The sequence below is a fragment of the Chiloscyllium plagiosum genome, unplaced genomic scaffold (genome assembly GCF_037043375.1).
Source record: "Chiloscyllium plagiosum isolate Xiang-an unplaced genomic scaffold, Cpla_swu_hap1 HiC_scaffold_3, whole genome shotgun sequence".
NCBI classification, from domain to species: Eukaryota; Metazoa; Chordata; class Chondrichthyes; order Orectolobiformes; family Hemiscylliidae; genus Chiloscyllium; species Chiloscyllium plagiosum.
Genome location: NW_028270141.1, coordinates 108780240 through 108792986, shown reverse-complemented (window position 1 = coordinate 108792986; position 12747 = coordinate 108780240). Strand labels below are relative to the sequence as shown.

Sequence of the window (12747 nt, the reverse complement as noted above, 5' to 3'; positions counted from 1 at the left end):
AATCCCCAAGATCTGATCAGGTGTACCCTAGAACTCTGTGGGAAGCTAGGGAAGTGATTGCTGGGCCTCTTGCTCAGGTATTTGTATCATTGGTAGTCACAGGTGAGGTGTCGGAAGACTGGAGGTTGGCTAACGTGGTGCCACTCTTTAAGAAGGGTAGTAGGGACAAGCCAGGGAACTGTAGACCGGTGAGCCTGACGTCGGTGGTGGGCAAGTTGTTGGAGAGAATCCTGAGGGACAGAATGTACATGTGTTTGGAAAGGCAAGGACTGATTAGGGATAGTCAGCATGGCTTTGTGCATGGGAAATCATGTCTCACAAACTTGCTTGAGTTTTTTGAGGAAGCAACAAAGACGATTGATGAGGGCAGAGCAATAGATGTGATCTATATGGACTTCAGTAAGGCGTTTGACAAGGTTCCCCATGGGAGACTGGTTAGCAAGGTTAGATCTCATGGAATACAGGGAGAACTAGCCATTTGGATACAGAACTGACTCAAAGGTAGTAGACAGAGGGTGGTGGTGGAGGGTTGTTTTTTAGACTGGAGGCCTGTGACCAGTAGAGTGCCACAAGGATCAGTGCTGGGTCCTCTACTTTTTATCATTTACATAAATGATTTGGATGTGAGCATGAGAGGTATAGTTAGTAAGTTTGCAGTTGGCACCAAAATTGTAGGTGTAGTGGACACCGAAGATTACAACAGGATCTTGACCAGATAGGCCAATGGGCTGAGAAGTGGCAGATGGTGTTTAATTCAGATAAATGCGAGGTGCTGCATTTTGGGAAAGCAAATCTTAGCAGGACCTATACACTTAATGGCAAAGTCCTAGGGAGTGTTGCTGAACAAAGAGACCTTGGAGGGCAAGTTCATAGCTCCTTGAAAGTGGATTCAGAGGTAAATAGGATAGTGAAGGCGACATTTTGTATGCTTTCTTTTATTGGTCAGAGTATTGTGACTTGATGAAGGGCTTTTGCCCGAAACGTCGATTTCGCTGCTCCTTGGATGCTGCCTGAACTGCTGTGCTCTTCCAGCACCACTAATCCAGAATCTGGTTTCCAGCATCTGCAGTCATTGTTTTTACCTTATTGTGTACAGGAGTTGGGAGGTCATGTTGCGGCTGTACAAGTCATTGGTTAGGCCACTGTTGGAATATTGCGTCCAATTCTGGTCTCCTTCCTACCGGAAAGTTGTTATGAAATTTGAAAGGGTTCAGAAAAGATTTACAAGGATGTTGCCAGGGTTGGAGGATTTGAGCTACGGGGAGAGGCTGAACAGGCTGGGGCTTTTTTTGCCTGTAGCGTCGGAGGCTGAGGGGTGACCTTATAGAGGTTTACAAAATCATGAGTGGCATGGATAAGATAAGTAGACGAAGTCTTTTCCCTGGGGTCGGAGAGTCCAGGAATAGAGGGCATCGTTTTAGGGTGAGAGGGGAAAGATATGATAGAGACCTAAGGGGTAACTTTTTCACGCAGAGGGTGGTATGTGATTGGAATGAGCTGCGAGAGGATGTGGTGGAGGCTGATACAACTGCATTTGAATGGGTATATGAATAGGAAGGGTTTGGAGGGATATTTTGTATGCCAGTTGCTGGCAGGTGGGACTAGATTGGGTTTAGATATCTGGTTGGCATGGACGAGTTGACCGAAGGGTCTGTTTCCTTGCAATACATTTCTATGACTCTAAGCTAACAAAATCTGTTTGAAAATGTTTTCTGAATGGGTTCACATTAAATCTTTAAGATTATATAGATTTTTAAAAACTTCAATTATATTATCACAGTTGTTTTTAATTGAGCTTCTGACATTTTTAGTGTTTCTTTACAGTTTTTTGTTGTAGTCACAAAATGTTCTTTATCTTAGGAAAAGAGCGTGTGTTCAATACACCTCTCTGTGAGCAAGGCATTGTGGGATTTGGAATTGGTATAGCAGTTACAGGAGCCACAGCCATTGCAGAAATACAATTTGCAGACTATATCTTTCCAGCTTTTGACCAGGTATGTTATTCCTATCAAAAAGAATGACTGAATTCCTGTAGATTTACTGATTTTCTTTATGTTCCAACAAACTACCAAGACTATAATGATGTTAATCATATTACTTTTTAAACTATGCCAGATAGACATTACCTCAATATTTAATGCAATTTCTGTCAATTCTGATGATTTTCCAGCATGCTTTCTCTCAAAGCCGTGGACGTGGTGAGAGGGGATACTGAGATGCAAATTCTGAGACCAGGTGGCACTTGGTTATGTTCTGCTGTAATTCTGGCGTCAATTATATTGCAAAAACATTTTCTTTCTTTATCCAGTCATTTCTTCCCATTTATGCTTTTTGTACTGTTATTCCTGCATTTGTTTTTGATAGTCTTGAACTACACATATTTGATTTGGAAACAAGCATTCAAGATTTGGTGCCATTTTTGCTTTGTCATGAGACACATGATACGTTGATGATTGAGTTTTTGCTTAATCACAGGATCATTCTCTATCAGTTAATCTACTACATAACATAAGAAAATACCTTACCATGGAAAGCTTTGTGAACCATAGTTTCAAATTTACCATTTCCTCTTGGGTTTGGTACCCTTACCTCAAATATTCATAAACTAATTTCAAGATGTTGTTTTCTGAAAGAAACCCAGGAGAAAGTAAGGACAGCGGATGCTGGAGCTCAGCGTCGAGAGTGTAGTGCTGGTAAAGCACAGCAGGTCAGGCAACATCTGAAGAGCAGGAGAATCGATGTTTTGGGCATAAGCTGCTCCTCGGATGCTGCCTGACCTGTCGTGCTTTTCCAGCACTACATTCTTGATTCTGAAAGAAACCCAGCAATACTTGCGCTTCTTTAATTTTTTTTGCCAGTCTATTCCTTTTACATATGCTGTTTTACAGATCAGAATGGTGGCTCAGTGGTTAGCACTGTTGCCTCACAGCACCAGGGTCCCAGGTTCGATTTCATCCTCGGGCGACTGTCTGTGTGGAGTTTGCACATTCGGTGTCTGCGTGGGTTTCCTCCGGGTGCTCCCTTTTTCTCCCACAGTCCAAAGATGTGCAGATCAGGTGAATTGGCCATGCTAAATTGCCCATTGTGTTAGGTACATCAGTCAGAGGGAAATGGGATTTTGTGGGTTACTCTTTGAAGGGTCGATGTGGACTTGTTTCCACACTTTAGGTATTCTAATCATTGTACTCTAATCAGGAGCATATATGTGCAGAAGTTTGCTGTTGGTACATTTTTGTTAACTTGGAAAAAGCTTTTGTGATTTATTTAAAAGGTAACCTAAATTAAGTTTTCTTTGAATTTTACCTTTGCATTTATTACTTCTCTTGTAGGGAATCGAGCTGAAGTCTATCTGCCATGGGAAAATACTGCATATCTAGGAGATCTGAAGCAAGTGCTGATGGCGTCTGTGGAGAGAGAGAAAAACAAATTTCAAGGCCATTGACACTTAATTGAACTGAAGGAGACCTGAGGGTGATCGTTTTAATGCTGTTGTCAAAGGGGAGGAGGAGCGAGTTGAGCATGCCCAGAGCAAAAGACAGAGAAAGTAATAGTATCATCGGAGAGATGTAGACATTGAACCTAACTCTAATTCTAGATGCAAAATCTTTGTTCATAGTAGGTACAAATAGTAGAAAATAGATCAGCTGTGGTGAGAATCAGCTGTGGTAAGCCATCAAGACATTGGGAGAACTATGTGTGGCATTCAATTGAGAATAGTACTCATACTCTGAAGTTGTTAAACTTGATTTTGAGTCCCAGAGATTGTAAAATGCCTGAGCACAAAATGAGGCGCTGTTGTACCAGCTTCCTTTTGGCTTCGTTGGAGAATTTTAGCCGGCTCAGTTAGCATGAGAGCCAGATGGTGCATTTAAATGATAAATAATTGAAAGGGTGAGATTGTTCTTCAGGCAGATTGGAGGTGTTTTAGAATGTGATCACCCATTCTGTGTTTATACTTGCCAATGAAGAGTAGAGTGCATTATGTGCAGTAAGTACAGCAGACACGTTTCAAACAAGTTCAAGTAAACTGCTGCTTTATTGGGAGAGGTTTTTGGATTATGAGAAGGGAAGATGTAATAGAGCAAGTGTTACACCTTCTGCCATTACTTGGGAATATTTCACATAGGGTTGAGAAAGCGCAAGGAATGGACCAGGATGTAATGGAGGGAGTGGTGCCTGAGGAATGCTGACAATGGACTAGAAGGGAAGATATGATTCTAAAATAGTGGACTGAGAGTAGCGTGGATCTTGCAGCTGCTCCCGAGATTCAGGCTTATTTCAAGATTTACTTCTAGACTTATTACAGTTATTATGTTTTAGTTGTATAAGATTTTTACTTTGATTCAGTTTTAGTTCTTTAAAAAAATATTTGGATAGGTACATGAATAAGAAATGTTTGGAAGGATATGGGCCAAGCACAGGTGGGACTAGTTTAGTTTGAGATTATGTTTGGCATGGACTGGTTGGATCGAAGGATTTGTTTCTGTGCTGTATGACTTTGTAACTATGACTTTATATATTTGGAATTTGTGAAATAACAGTGGATGACCCTTTGACTGAGGAGACTGGTGGAATGGAAAGTGATGATAGGGGAAGCTTAACATTCTGAGAGGGAGGAAAAGGGGTGAGGGCAGATGTGTGGAAAGTGAGTTGGGGATGGCTTAGGGCCCTCTCAGTAAATGATGGGGGTAAATCCTCAGTTGAGGAATAAGGAAAATGTTGGAGGCACCCCAGTGGAAGGTGCTGCATTCCATCCCCCTTTATCGACAGCATAAAAGCCATAGTTTTCCAGTTCTTTTCAGTTACAAAGAAGATTCATTAGACTTGAAACATTAACTCTTTTTTTTTCCCTCTCCACAGATGTTGACAGATCTACTGATTTTGTTCACTTGCTATGTGCCTTGTATTTTAACATAAACTGAACGATTTGTGAATCGCTTGAATATTAAGTATTGAATCTTTCGGCCGTTTTACAATAGGATGGCTTCTATTTCCCTGTTGCATGTGTACAGATAAAATACATTCCAGAGAAGATTACCTAAGGCATTGAAATAAAACTGTAGTTTCACTGTTTTCTGATTTCTTTTCAGATTGTTAATGAAGCTGCTAAGTATCGATATCGCTCTGGCAACTTATTTGACTGTGGAAGTTTAACAATTCGTGCACCTTGGGGCTGTGTTGGTCATGGATCGCTCTATCATTCGCAGAGTCCTGAGGCTTTCTTTTCCCATATTCCTGGAGTTAAGGTGAGTGTCCATGGCCAGCTTAATTTTTAGTTTTGTAAATTAACTAGTTAAAATTCATTTGATCAGCTTCCATGTATTGATACAGACCCATAGCAAAAGTTATGGGCAGTTTTAGAAAATCATTGAGAAATCAAAGTCAATGGAGGAGGAACGGTGAATATCTACTGTCCAGTTGAAGGTTCAGTTCAAGTTACGATCCAAAAGTAAGTACAGTATGATTTTCTTCGCTCCTGTATAGGCAACCCTAGACTTTGGGTGGGTTTGATATTTGTATTTTGAGATCTCCATGTAGTTCCAGGATATTGATCTAGCCATGTTGCAGAAATGGCAATTTTTTTCCAAGTCAGGACGGTGCACAGGACTTAGAGAAAAAAGTGCAGATAATGGTGTTCCATGCACCTGCTGTACTGTCCATTAGTGGATAAGCCATAATGAGTAAAAAAAAGTTAATTTTCTTCCTACTACCTTAGGTTGTCGTATTCATAATTGTAAGGATATATAGGTGTCCTGTTTTGGTTTTAGTAATGGTCCTACACAATCTAATAACACTTGACTGAATGGTCCTTCAACAACTAGTCTAACTATGGAAGATACTGGTTTAATTAATGTTGAGATTCTCAAGCAACCTAGAAAACATGTTTAACATGTTTTCCAAATTGTACTACATCCTTAGAAAGTTTTGACCAGGCAAAATGCCTATTTATCAATACTTTCTGTTTTCCTAAATGTGCTGCCACAGGAATTTCATGCGTTACTTGCAATATCTTCTTATAACATGGGTGCCTCCATATCCTTTAAAATATAATTGCACTCTGGGAATCCTTCAGCCTTTGTTCAATGTGAGTTGACTGTGGTAACTTGTTTAATGCAGGATCTGCTTTCTGAGCTTTCATCAGTGAAGACATGCCAAATACCTCCTTTGAGTTATCCTCATCCTTGAAGAAAAGTTTTGGCTAGTTTCACATCTGCTTGTGGTATTACTTTAACCTCAGATTATGGGGCATGTTTAGCCATTGCTCTGGTCACCACACATAATGGAATAATATTGGGGCTTGTTCAGATAATTATTTATCATCGATATCTTCAAAGGCATTTTTATTCTTTTGATGGACAATTTGCCAAAGAACATCAGAGGAAGTCACCTTTCTGTTACTAAAGACATCTAATATCTACACACAGGACAGACCGAGAGAGAGAGAGAGAGATTTTTGGTGCTTTCTCTTTGTAGGTTGGATGTTGCTGAGCACTGGTAGAACAGACACTCTTGTACTCAGGATTCAGTCAAAATGTTGTTGCCAAGCATTTGTGCCTTCGTTCATAACCCGTTAGATTTGTTCTATCTACTTTTGCATTCACTGTTCCAGGAAAGGCAACACTGCATACAACTTTCAATATTCTACAACAAGCATGATTTTAAAACTGTAGCCATCTCTTTACACAGACCTATATTGGTTTAAAGCAATAGCTTCCTTTCTTTATTGCACAATCTAAAAGTGGGGGATAGAAAAAGTTGCGATCTTTACACCTACTTTTGTAACCACAGCTTTTGTGTTTCTGGTCCTGTTCCGTTATTGGTCAACAAAGATGCCTAGAAAGTTGATGGTGGAGCAAACATTCATGGTAATCCTGCTGAGTAATGATGAAAGCTTGTGAAACTTTTGTTGAGATGGCCATTACCTGGCACATTTGTGGCGTGAATATTACTTGCTGTTTATCAGTCAAAATCTGATGAGCCTGGACTGGTTAGCTACTAGAGATGTGAATGGAACAGAACATTGTGTAGTCATCAGTGAATATGCCAACTTCAGATTTTTTTTGATGGAAGGATGGTTATTGATACAGTAACATTGATGAAGCAACTGAAGATGGTTGTATCTAGTACATTGCCCTTGGGGAGCAGCTGCAATGATTTCCTGGGGCTCAGATGATCAACAACAATAAACTTTTGAGCTAGATATGACAAGAGCCTGTTGATGACTTTTCTAGTTTTAGGGCAAACCCTTAATGTCATATTAGATACTATGCTGCCTTAATTTTAGAGGCAGTGACTCTCTTCTCACCTGTCTATGTTCAAACCAAGACTCTAATGAGGTCTGGGGCCAACTGAACTTGATGATAAGGTTAATGATGAGTAAATACTGTTTGATAGCATAGATGCTATCACCCATGAATTACTTTGCTGAAGTTGCTATTATTTTTCAAACCAAGTTCCAAAGTTTCTACCTTTCTTGAGTACATGAAAAAACCATTTAATATTCTTTGATGTGCTTAATTACTGGCCTCATAAGCCTTTCACTTACTTCTATCTTCACTAAATTTGGCAGTTTGCCATACTGTATTTGTTGGAAAATGTCTGTCTCTTTTGCGTTTGGACTGGTTAGAAATTCCCGCAGAATTTCTTACTGATCATGGGTGCATACACAAGTCATGAAAATACCAAGATGCAATTAAGGGGTAGGAATTAGTCCAGAAAATTGGTGCATGCTCATTTTTCACCAACCTAGTGTGATGGAATGTTTAATACTGATGATTAACATTAGTAAAATCTCTAAATCCTTTCTAAAACAGATTTTTCTTCTGTGAATCTTAAATAGAAATGCCTAATTGATTTGTGTCTCAGATGTTTGAAATGCTGTAGATTGTGTAGTCACCCACTTCTGTGGAAGTTAAAAGTGAAGACCATATATATTTGAGTAATAGTTACTTTTTTGACTATTTTTAAAGGTTAAATTTATGGGATTGACTATTACATGTATATTACTTTTGAGTGGCTAAACTTTGTGCCCATCAAAATTCGTGCCATCATTAGCAGAAGCCCAATTGTTCTCTAAATGAGTAAAGAAAAAAACCACAATGAATTACAGTCATTCTGAAAGCCCGGAGCAAAACACAACAGCTGGCAGAGTGGAAGACCCATATCAGAGCAGGATGACCGGCAGATTGGAAACCTGGACCGGAGTACACTGACCGGCACACTGACTCATAAATGTTGATCCGTTATCTGTGAAGAACCAGGATCAAGTTTTACATGCAAAATGTGGAAAATTCCAGATTTTTGGCTAAAAATAGGGGGTTGACTTGTACATGAGATCGACTTTTACTTGAGTATATATGGTCGCTCTTAGCACAAATTGCAATGTAAAAAGTATAGGCTCAGAAGGCATGCTTGATTATGTTATGATGCCTGCTTGAAGGTAGTACTGGACACATTACGTTCCAGACTGAAATCATATTTTGTTTTGTTTTTAAGGAGGTGGTCTCTAACTGTTGCTAATACTGCAGATTTGGTTTTAACAATAAAAGAAAATTATTATGAAAAATGAAGAAAAATTATAAATTTTAAGTATAACACACAAAGATTTGGAAACACACAGCAAAAAAATACTCTCATTAATCCAAAAGCAACCTTTTGCAGTACAGGTTGTTCTGTTATAACATATGTTTTGTTAATATCAATTCGCTGTAATGCAGTTGATGAATTGAGGACACTGTTTCTAAAGAGCAAACTTTTAAGACATGTGTTGGCTGTAATGAGATTATATCGCCAGCACTTTAAACGCTTTTCTAAAGTGCGATTTTTCTGTAATGTGGGGTTGCGCAAGAACACAACCATTGCATTATAGAAGAACTACCTGTACTCACATCAGAGATCATTTCTTTCTTTCTTTCTTTCTTTATCCCTTTTGTCGGGCTTAATTTAACTGTGACTTTGACTCCCAGTTCTGAGAATCTGATATCCTCTTGCTTGATTTGTCAAATAAGTAGATATCTTTATAAATATCTTTAGATGTAAAATATCAGTATAAACTTGCTGAGGTTGAAGTAACTCCTCCTAGCCTGGAACTTTACTGCATTCCTTAATCTAAGGTATCCTATTATTAACAAATCTAAACTGTCTCTCTTCTTCAAGAGATATCCCTATCTTATTCTTTCATCAAGATCAATTGCTTCACACATACAAAAGTACCTTGCAGAATTGCCCAAACTGAAACCAAAGAAAACCTTTTTTTTCAAGTTACAGACTTCCTTTAAGCTCAAAAAATTCCATCTGAAAGCTTAATGCACAATACTGTTTACTTTATTCTCTCATAGCCTCTTCCAATGTAAGTAAATTCTCCTTAGTCTCTAAAATGTCTGAGTGTTTTTTTAAATAAATCACCATGATTACAGAAGTACTTAAAAATTAATCATTAAAATCTTTCAAACACACAGAAAATTCAACTTAAAAAATCTAAACTCAAAAATAAATAATAAAGGGGCAAAAAACCCACACCTTACAATGCAGTTCTTACAAGTAGTACAAAGAATATTGCCTTGCTTATGTATTGTTATTATCCACATTTAATAATAAAGACTAAGAGTTAAAGCTAAAACGTGAAAGTTCATGTAAGCATTTATAATCTACATAACCACGTTACTTTTTGTGCAGTGACTTTAACTACAAAATATCTGCTAGTGATCTCCAGAGTTTGAACAGAAACCTATGTAATTTTCATTAGATCACTGATTGAAGTTTAGGTTGAACTTTCTTAGATAGCAATGGAATGCATTTTCTTTGAACTTCAGACTTCTGCTGTAATCTCTGAGGGCAAAAGGAACCAAGGTGTAAAATTAATTATATGTTGGAATATATTGACATGTAGGGAGTAAAATGGAACCAAAACTTGCCTGACTGAGGAAGTGAAGCTAACTTGTAAAACTTGAGTAAAAGTTGAATGTATCTGCATTATTACCGAGAATGAACATGTAGAAATGACATCTAGCATTGTGTGGTCTGAAAAGCAAATTATGGTAAATATAGAACTGAACAAATGCTAAAATCTAAAGACAATTCCAAGTCTACTGTCTGCTGATTCAGATGTGTCATGATTGTAACTTCTTCATGAGGTAAGTGTTACAAACAAGAACTGCGTACTGGTTGTAAGATTTTTTAACATGATTCTCCACATGATGCATATAGTAATACAGACTAAAGACTTTTTGTTGCTTTTCATGTTTAGGTTTGTCTCCCTGCTGTTTTGTGTATTTTCCTTGCGTTTTGGGAAATGGTGAGATGTAGCAAGAAAAGGGACCATGTTTAGCTTTGGGCTGCATTTAGACTAGGTTTGTGGATCGCATATTGCCATTCAGATTATTTTCACTCCCCTAATTACTTGTGTTTGCCTCTGTTCTATCACCTTCCCCAAATATTCTATTTCAAATTCCTGACCAAAAGGTTACCTTTGTATAAAATGCAAAACTAGTATAGTTGAGTTTTGAAAACTTGAATAGCTAGTAGCAACTGAATTGAATTAGATATAAGTTTGCATTAGGCTGAGGCAACTGGCTTTAGCTATTGGCACCCCATCATGCACGGCACTAAAGTACACCTTTTCGTCTTGCCATGCTTGGAACAGGTCAGTATCACAAATATACCTGCAATTGCTTACCAGACTGCGAAATCTTGGATGAAAACCGAATATTCGGAAATATTCAGCAGATCTTGCAGCCTCTGTGAAGTGTCAGCATCTTGTATTTTTAATTTTAAATTTCCAGCGTCTGCAATATTTTGCTGATATGTCTTGGAGCTCAGTCTTTCTACCCAATCTGCAACCACTTATAACCCTCTGACCATCAGCATGTTTTAAAAAATTGCCTACGCCAGCAGAAGCTATAAATGCAGTAGTTCTTTTATAAGAAAGACATGATGCTTGCCTGGAGTAATGGGCAATATTTATTGTTCAAGCAAAAATACTAAAACAAATAATCAAGTCATTAATCTTATTCCTGCTTATAGTGTAGGACCTCCAGCACAAGGTGGTGATAGTGAGGGAGGGCACCAAGCAAAGGAGCTCAAGCATTCAAGTGGATTCTCTCTGGAGGGAAGGATGTTTGCCAGAAAGTGCCCATAATTTCCCTTGATGTATGTAAAGACCTGATGCCAATGGAATAAAGAATCTGTGCTTCATGACTTTTGGGCCGTCCATATGTTAAAATCTCTTGTTACATTTCTGGCATAGTTGGCAGACTCCACAGATAAGGCATCAAGTCTTGGGGAGCAAGGCTGAAAGAGGGCAATGTCCATGAGGGAGGCTGAAGCTGGTACAGTTATGATTTGAGGCTTTTAGACCAAACATAGACAGAGACACCACATATGCATTTGCTTGAAACTACAGAGGAAAAAAGAGGTGCTTCTGATCTTGCCAGTGAGTAGGAAGCTGAGCAGCTTCAGGGGAAGAACAGAAGCTCTTGATTGAAGACCATATTGAGAATACACAGTTGGTTATGTGTGTGAGCAGGTGTCATTCATGATCAGCATTCCCACTAAACTTTGTTTTCTTCTGCATGAACGTCCGAAGTCTGTACAAGACAATTTTCTAATTCAGTATGTGGATGTACCTACTAGAGAAGGTGCAAAACTTGACCTACTCTTGGGAAATAAGGCAGGGCAGGTGACTGAGGTGTCAGTGGGGGAGCACTTTGGGGCCAGCAACCATAATTCTATTCGTTTTAAAATAGTGATGGAAAAAGATGACCAGATCTAAAAGTTGAAGTTCTAAATTGGAGAAAGGCCAATTTTGATGGTATTAAGCAAGAACTTTCAAAAGCTGATTGGAGGCAGATGTTCGCAGGTAAAGGGATGGCTGGAAAATGGGAAGCCTTCAGAAATGAGATAACAAGAATCCAGAGAAAGTATATTCCTGTCAGGGTGAAAGGGAAGGCTGGTAGGTATAGGGAATGCTGGATGCTGGGTTTGGTTAAGAAAAAGAAGGAAGCATATGTAAGGTATAGACAGGATAGATCGAGTTAACCCTTAGAAGAGTACACAGGAAGTAGGAGTATACCGAAGAGGGAAATCAGGAGGGCAAAAAGGGGATATGAGATAGCTTTGGCATATTGAATTAAGGAGAATCTAAAGGGTTTTTACAAATATATTAAGGACAAAAGGATATCTAGGGAGAGATTAGGGCCCCTCAAAGATCAGCAAGGCGGCCTTTGTGTGGAGCCACAGAAAATGTGGGAGATACTAAATGAATATTTTGCATCAGTATTTACTGTGGAAAAGGATTTGGAAGATATCGACTGTAGGGAAATAGATGGTGACATCTTGCAAAATGTCCAGATTACAGAGGAGGAAGTGCTGGATGTCTTGAAACGGTTAAAGGTGGATAAATCCCAGGACCTGATCAGGTGTACCCGAGAACTATGTGAGAAGCTAGAGAAGTGATTGCTGGGCCTCTTGCTTAGATATTTGTATCATCGATAGTCACAGGTGAGTTGCCGGAAGACTGGAGGTTTGCAAACGTGGTGCCACAGTTTAAGAAGGGCGGTAAGGACAAGCCAGGGAATTGTAGACTGGTGAGCCTGACCTCAGTGGTGGGCACGTTGTTGGAGGGAATCCTGAGGGACAGGATGTACATGTATTTAGAAAGGCAAGGACTGATTAGGGATAAGCTGAAAAATGTGTTGCAGGAATTCCTGAAGAAGGGCTTATGCCCGAAACGTCAATTCTCCTGCTCCT

General features: G+C 39.1%; 1 protein-coding gene across 1 annotated transcript in view; it reads left to right on the top strand.

The window, feature by feature from the left end:
* Positions 1-12747, top strand: part of bckdhb (branched chain keto acid dehydrogenase E1 subunit beta) — a 298175-nt gene that overhangs the window by 59402 nt on the left and 226026 nt on the right. The window contains exons 4-5 of the mRNA XM_043686954.2: positions 1861-1994; positions 5091-5246. Coding sequence (XP_043542889.1) covers positions 1861-1994; positions 5091-5246 — 290 coding nt within the window. The remainder of the gene's footprint in view (positions 1-1860; positions 1995-5090; positions 5247-12747) is intronic.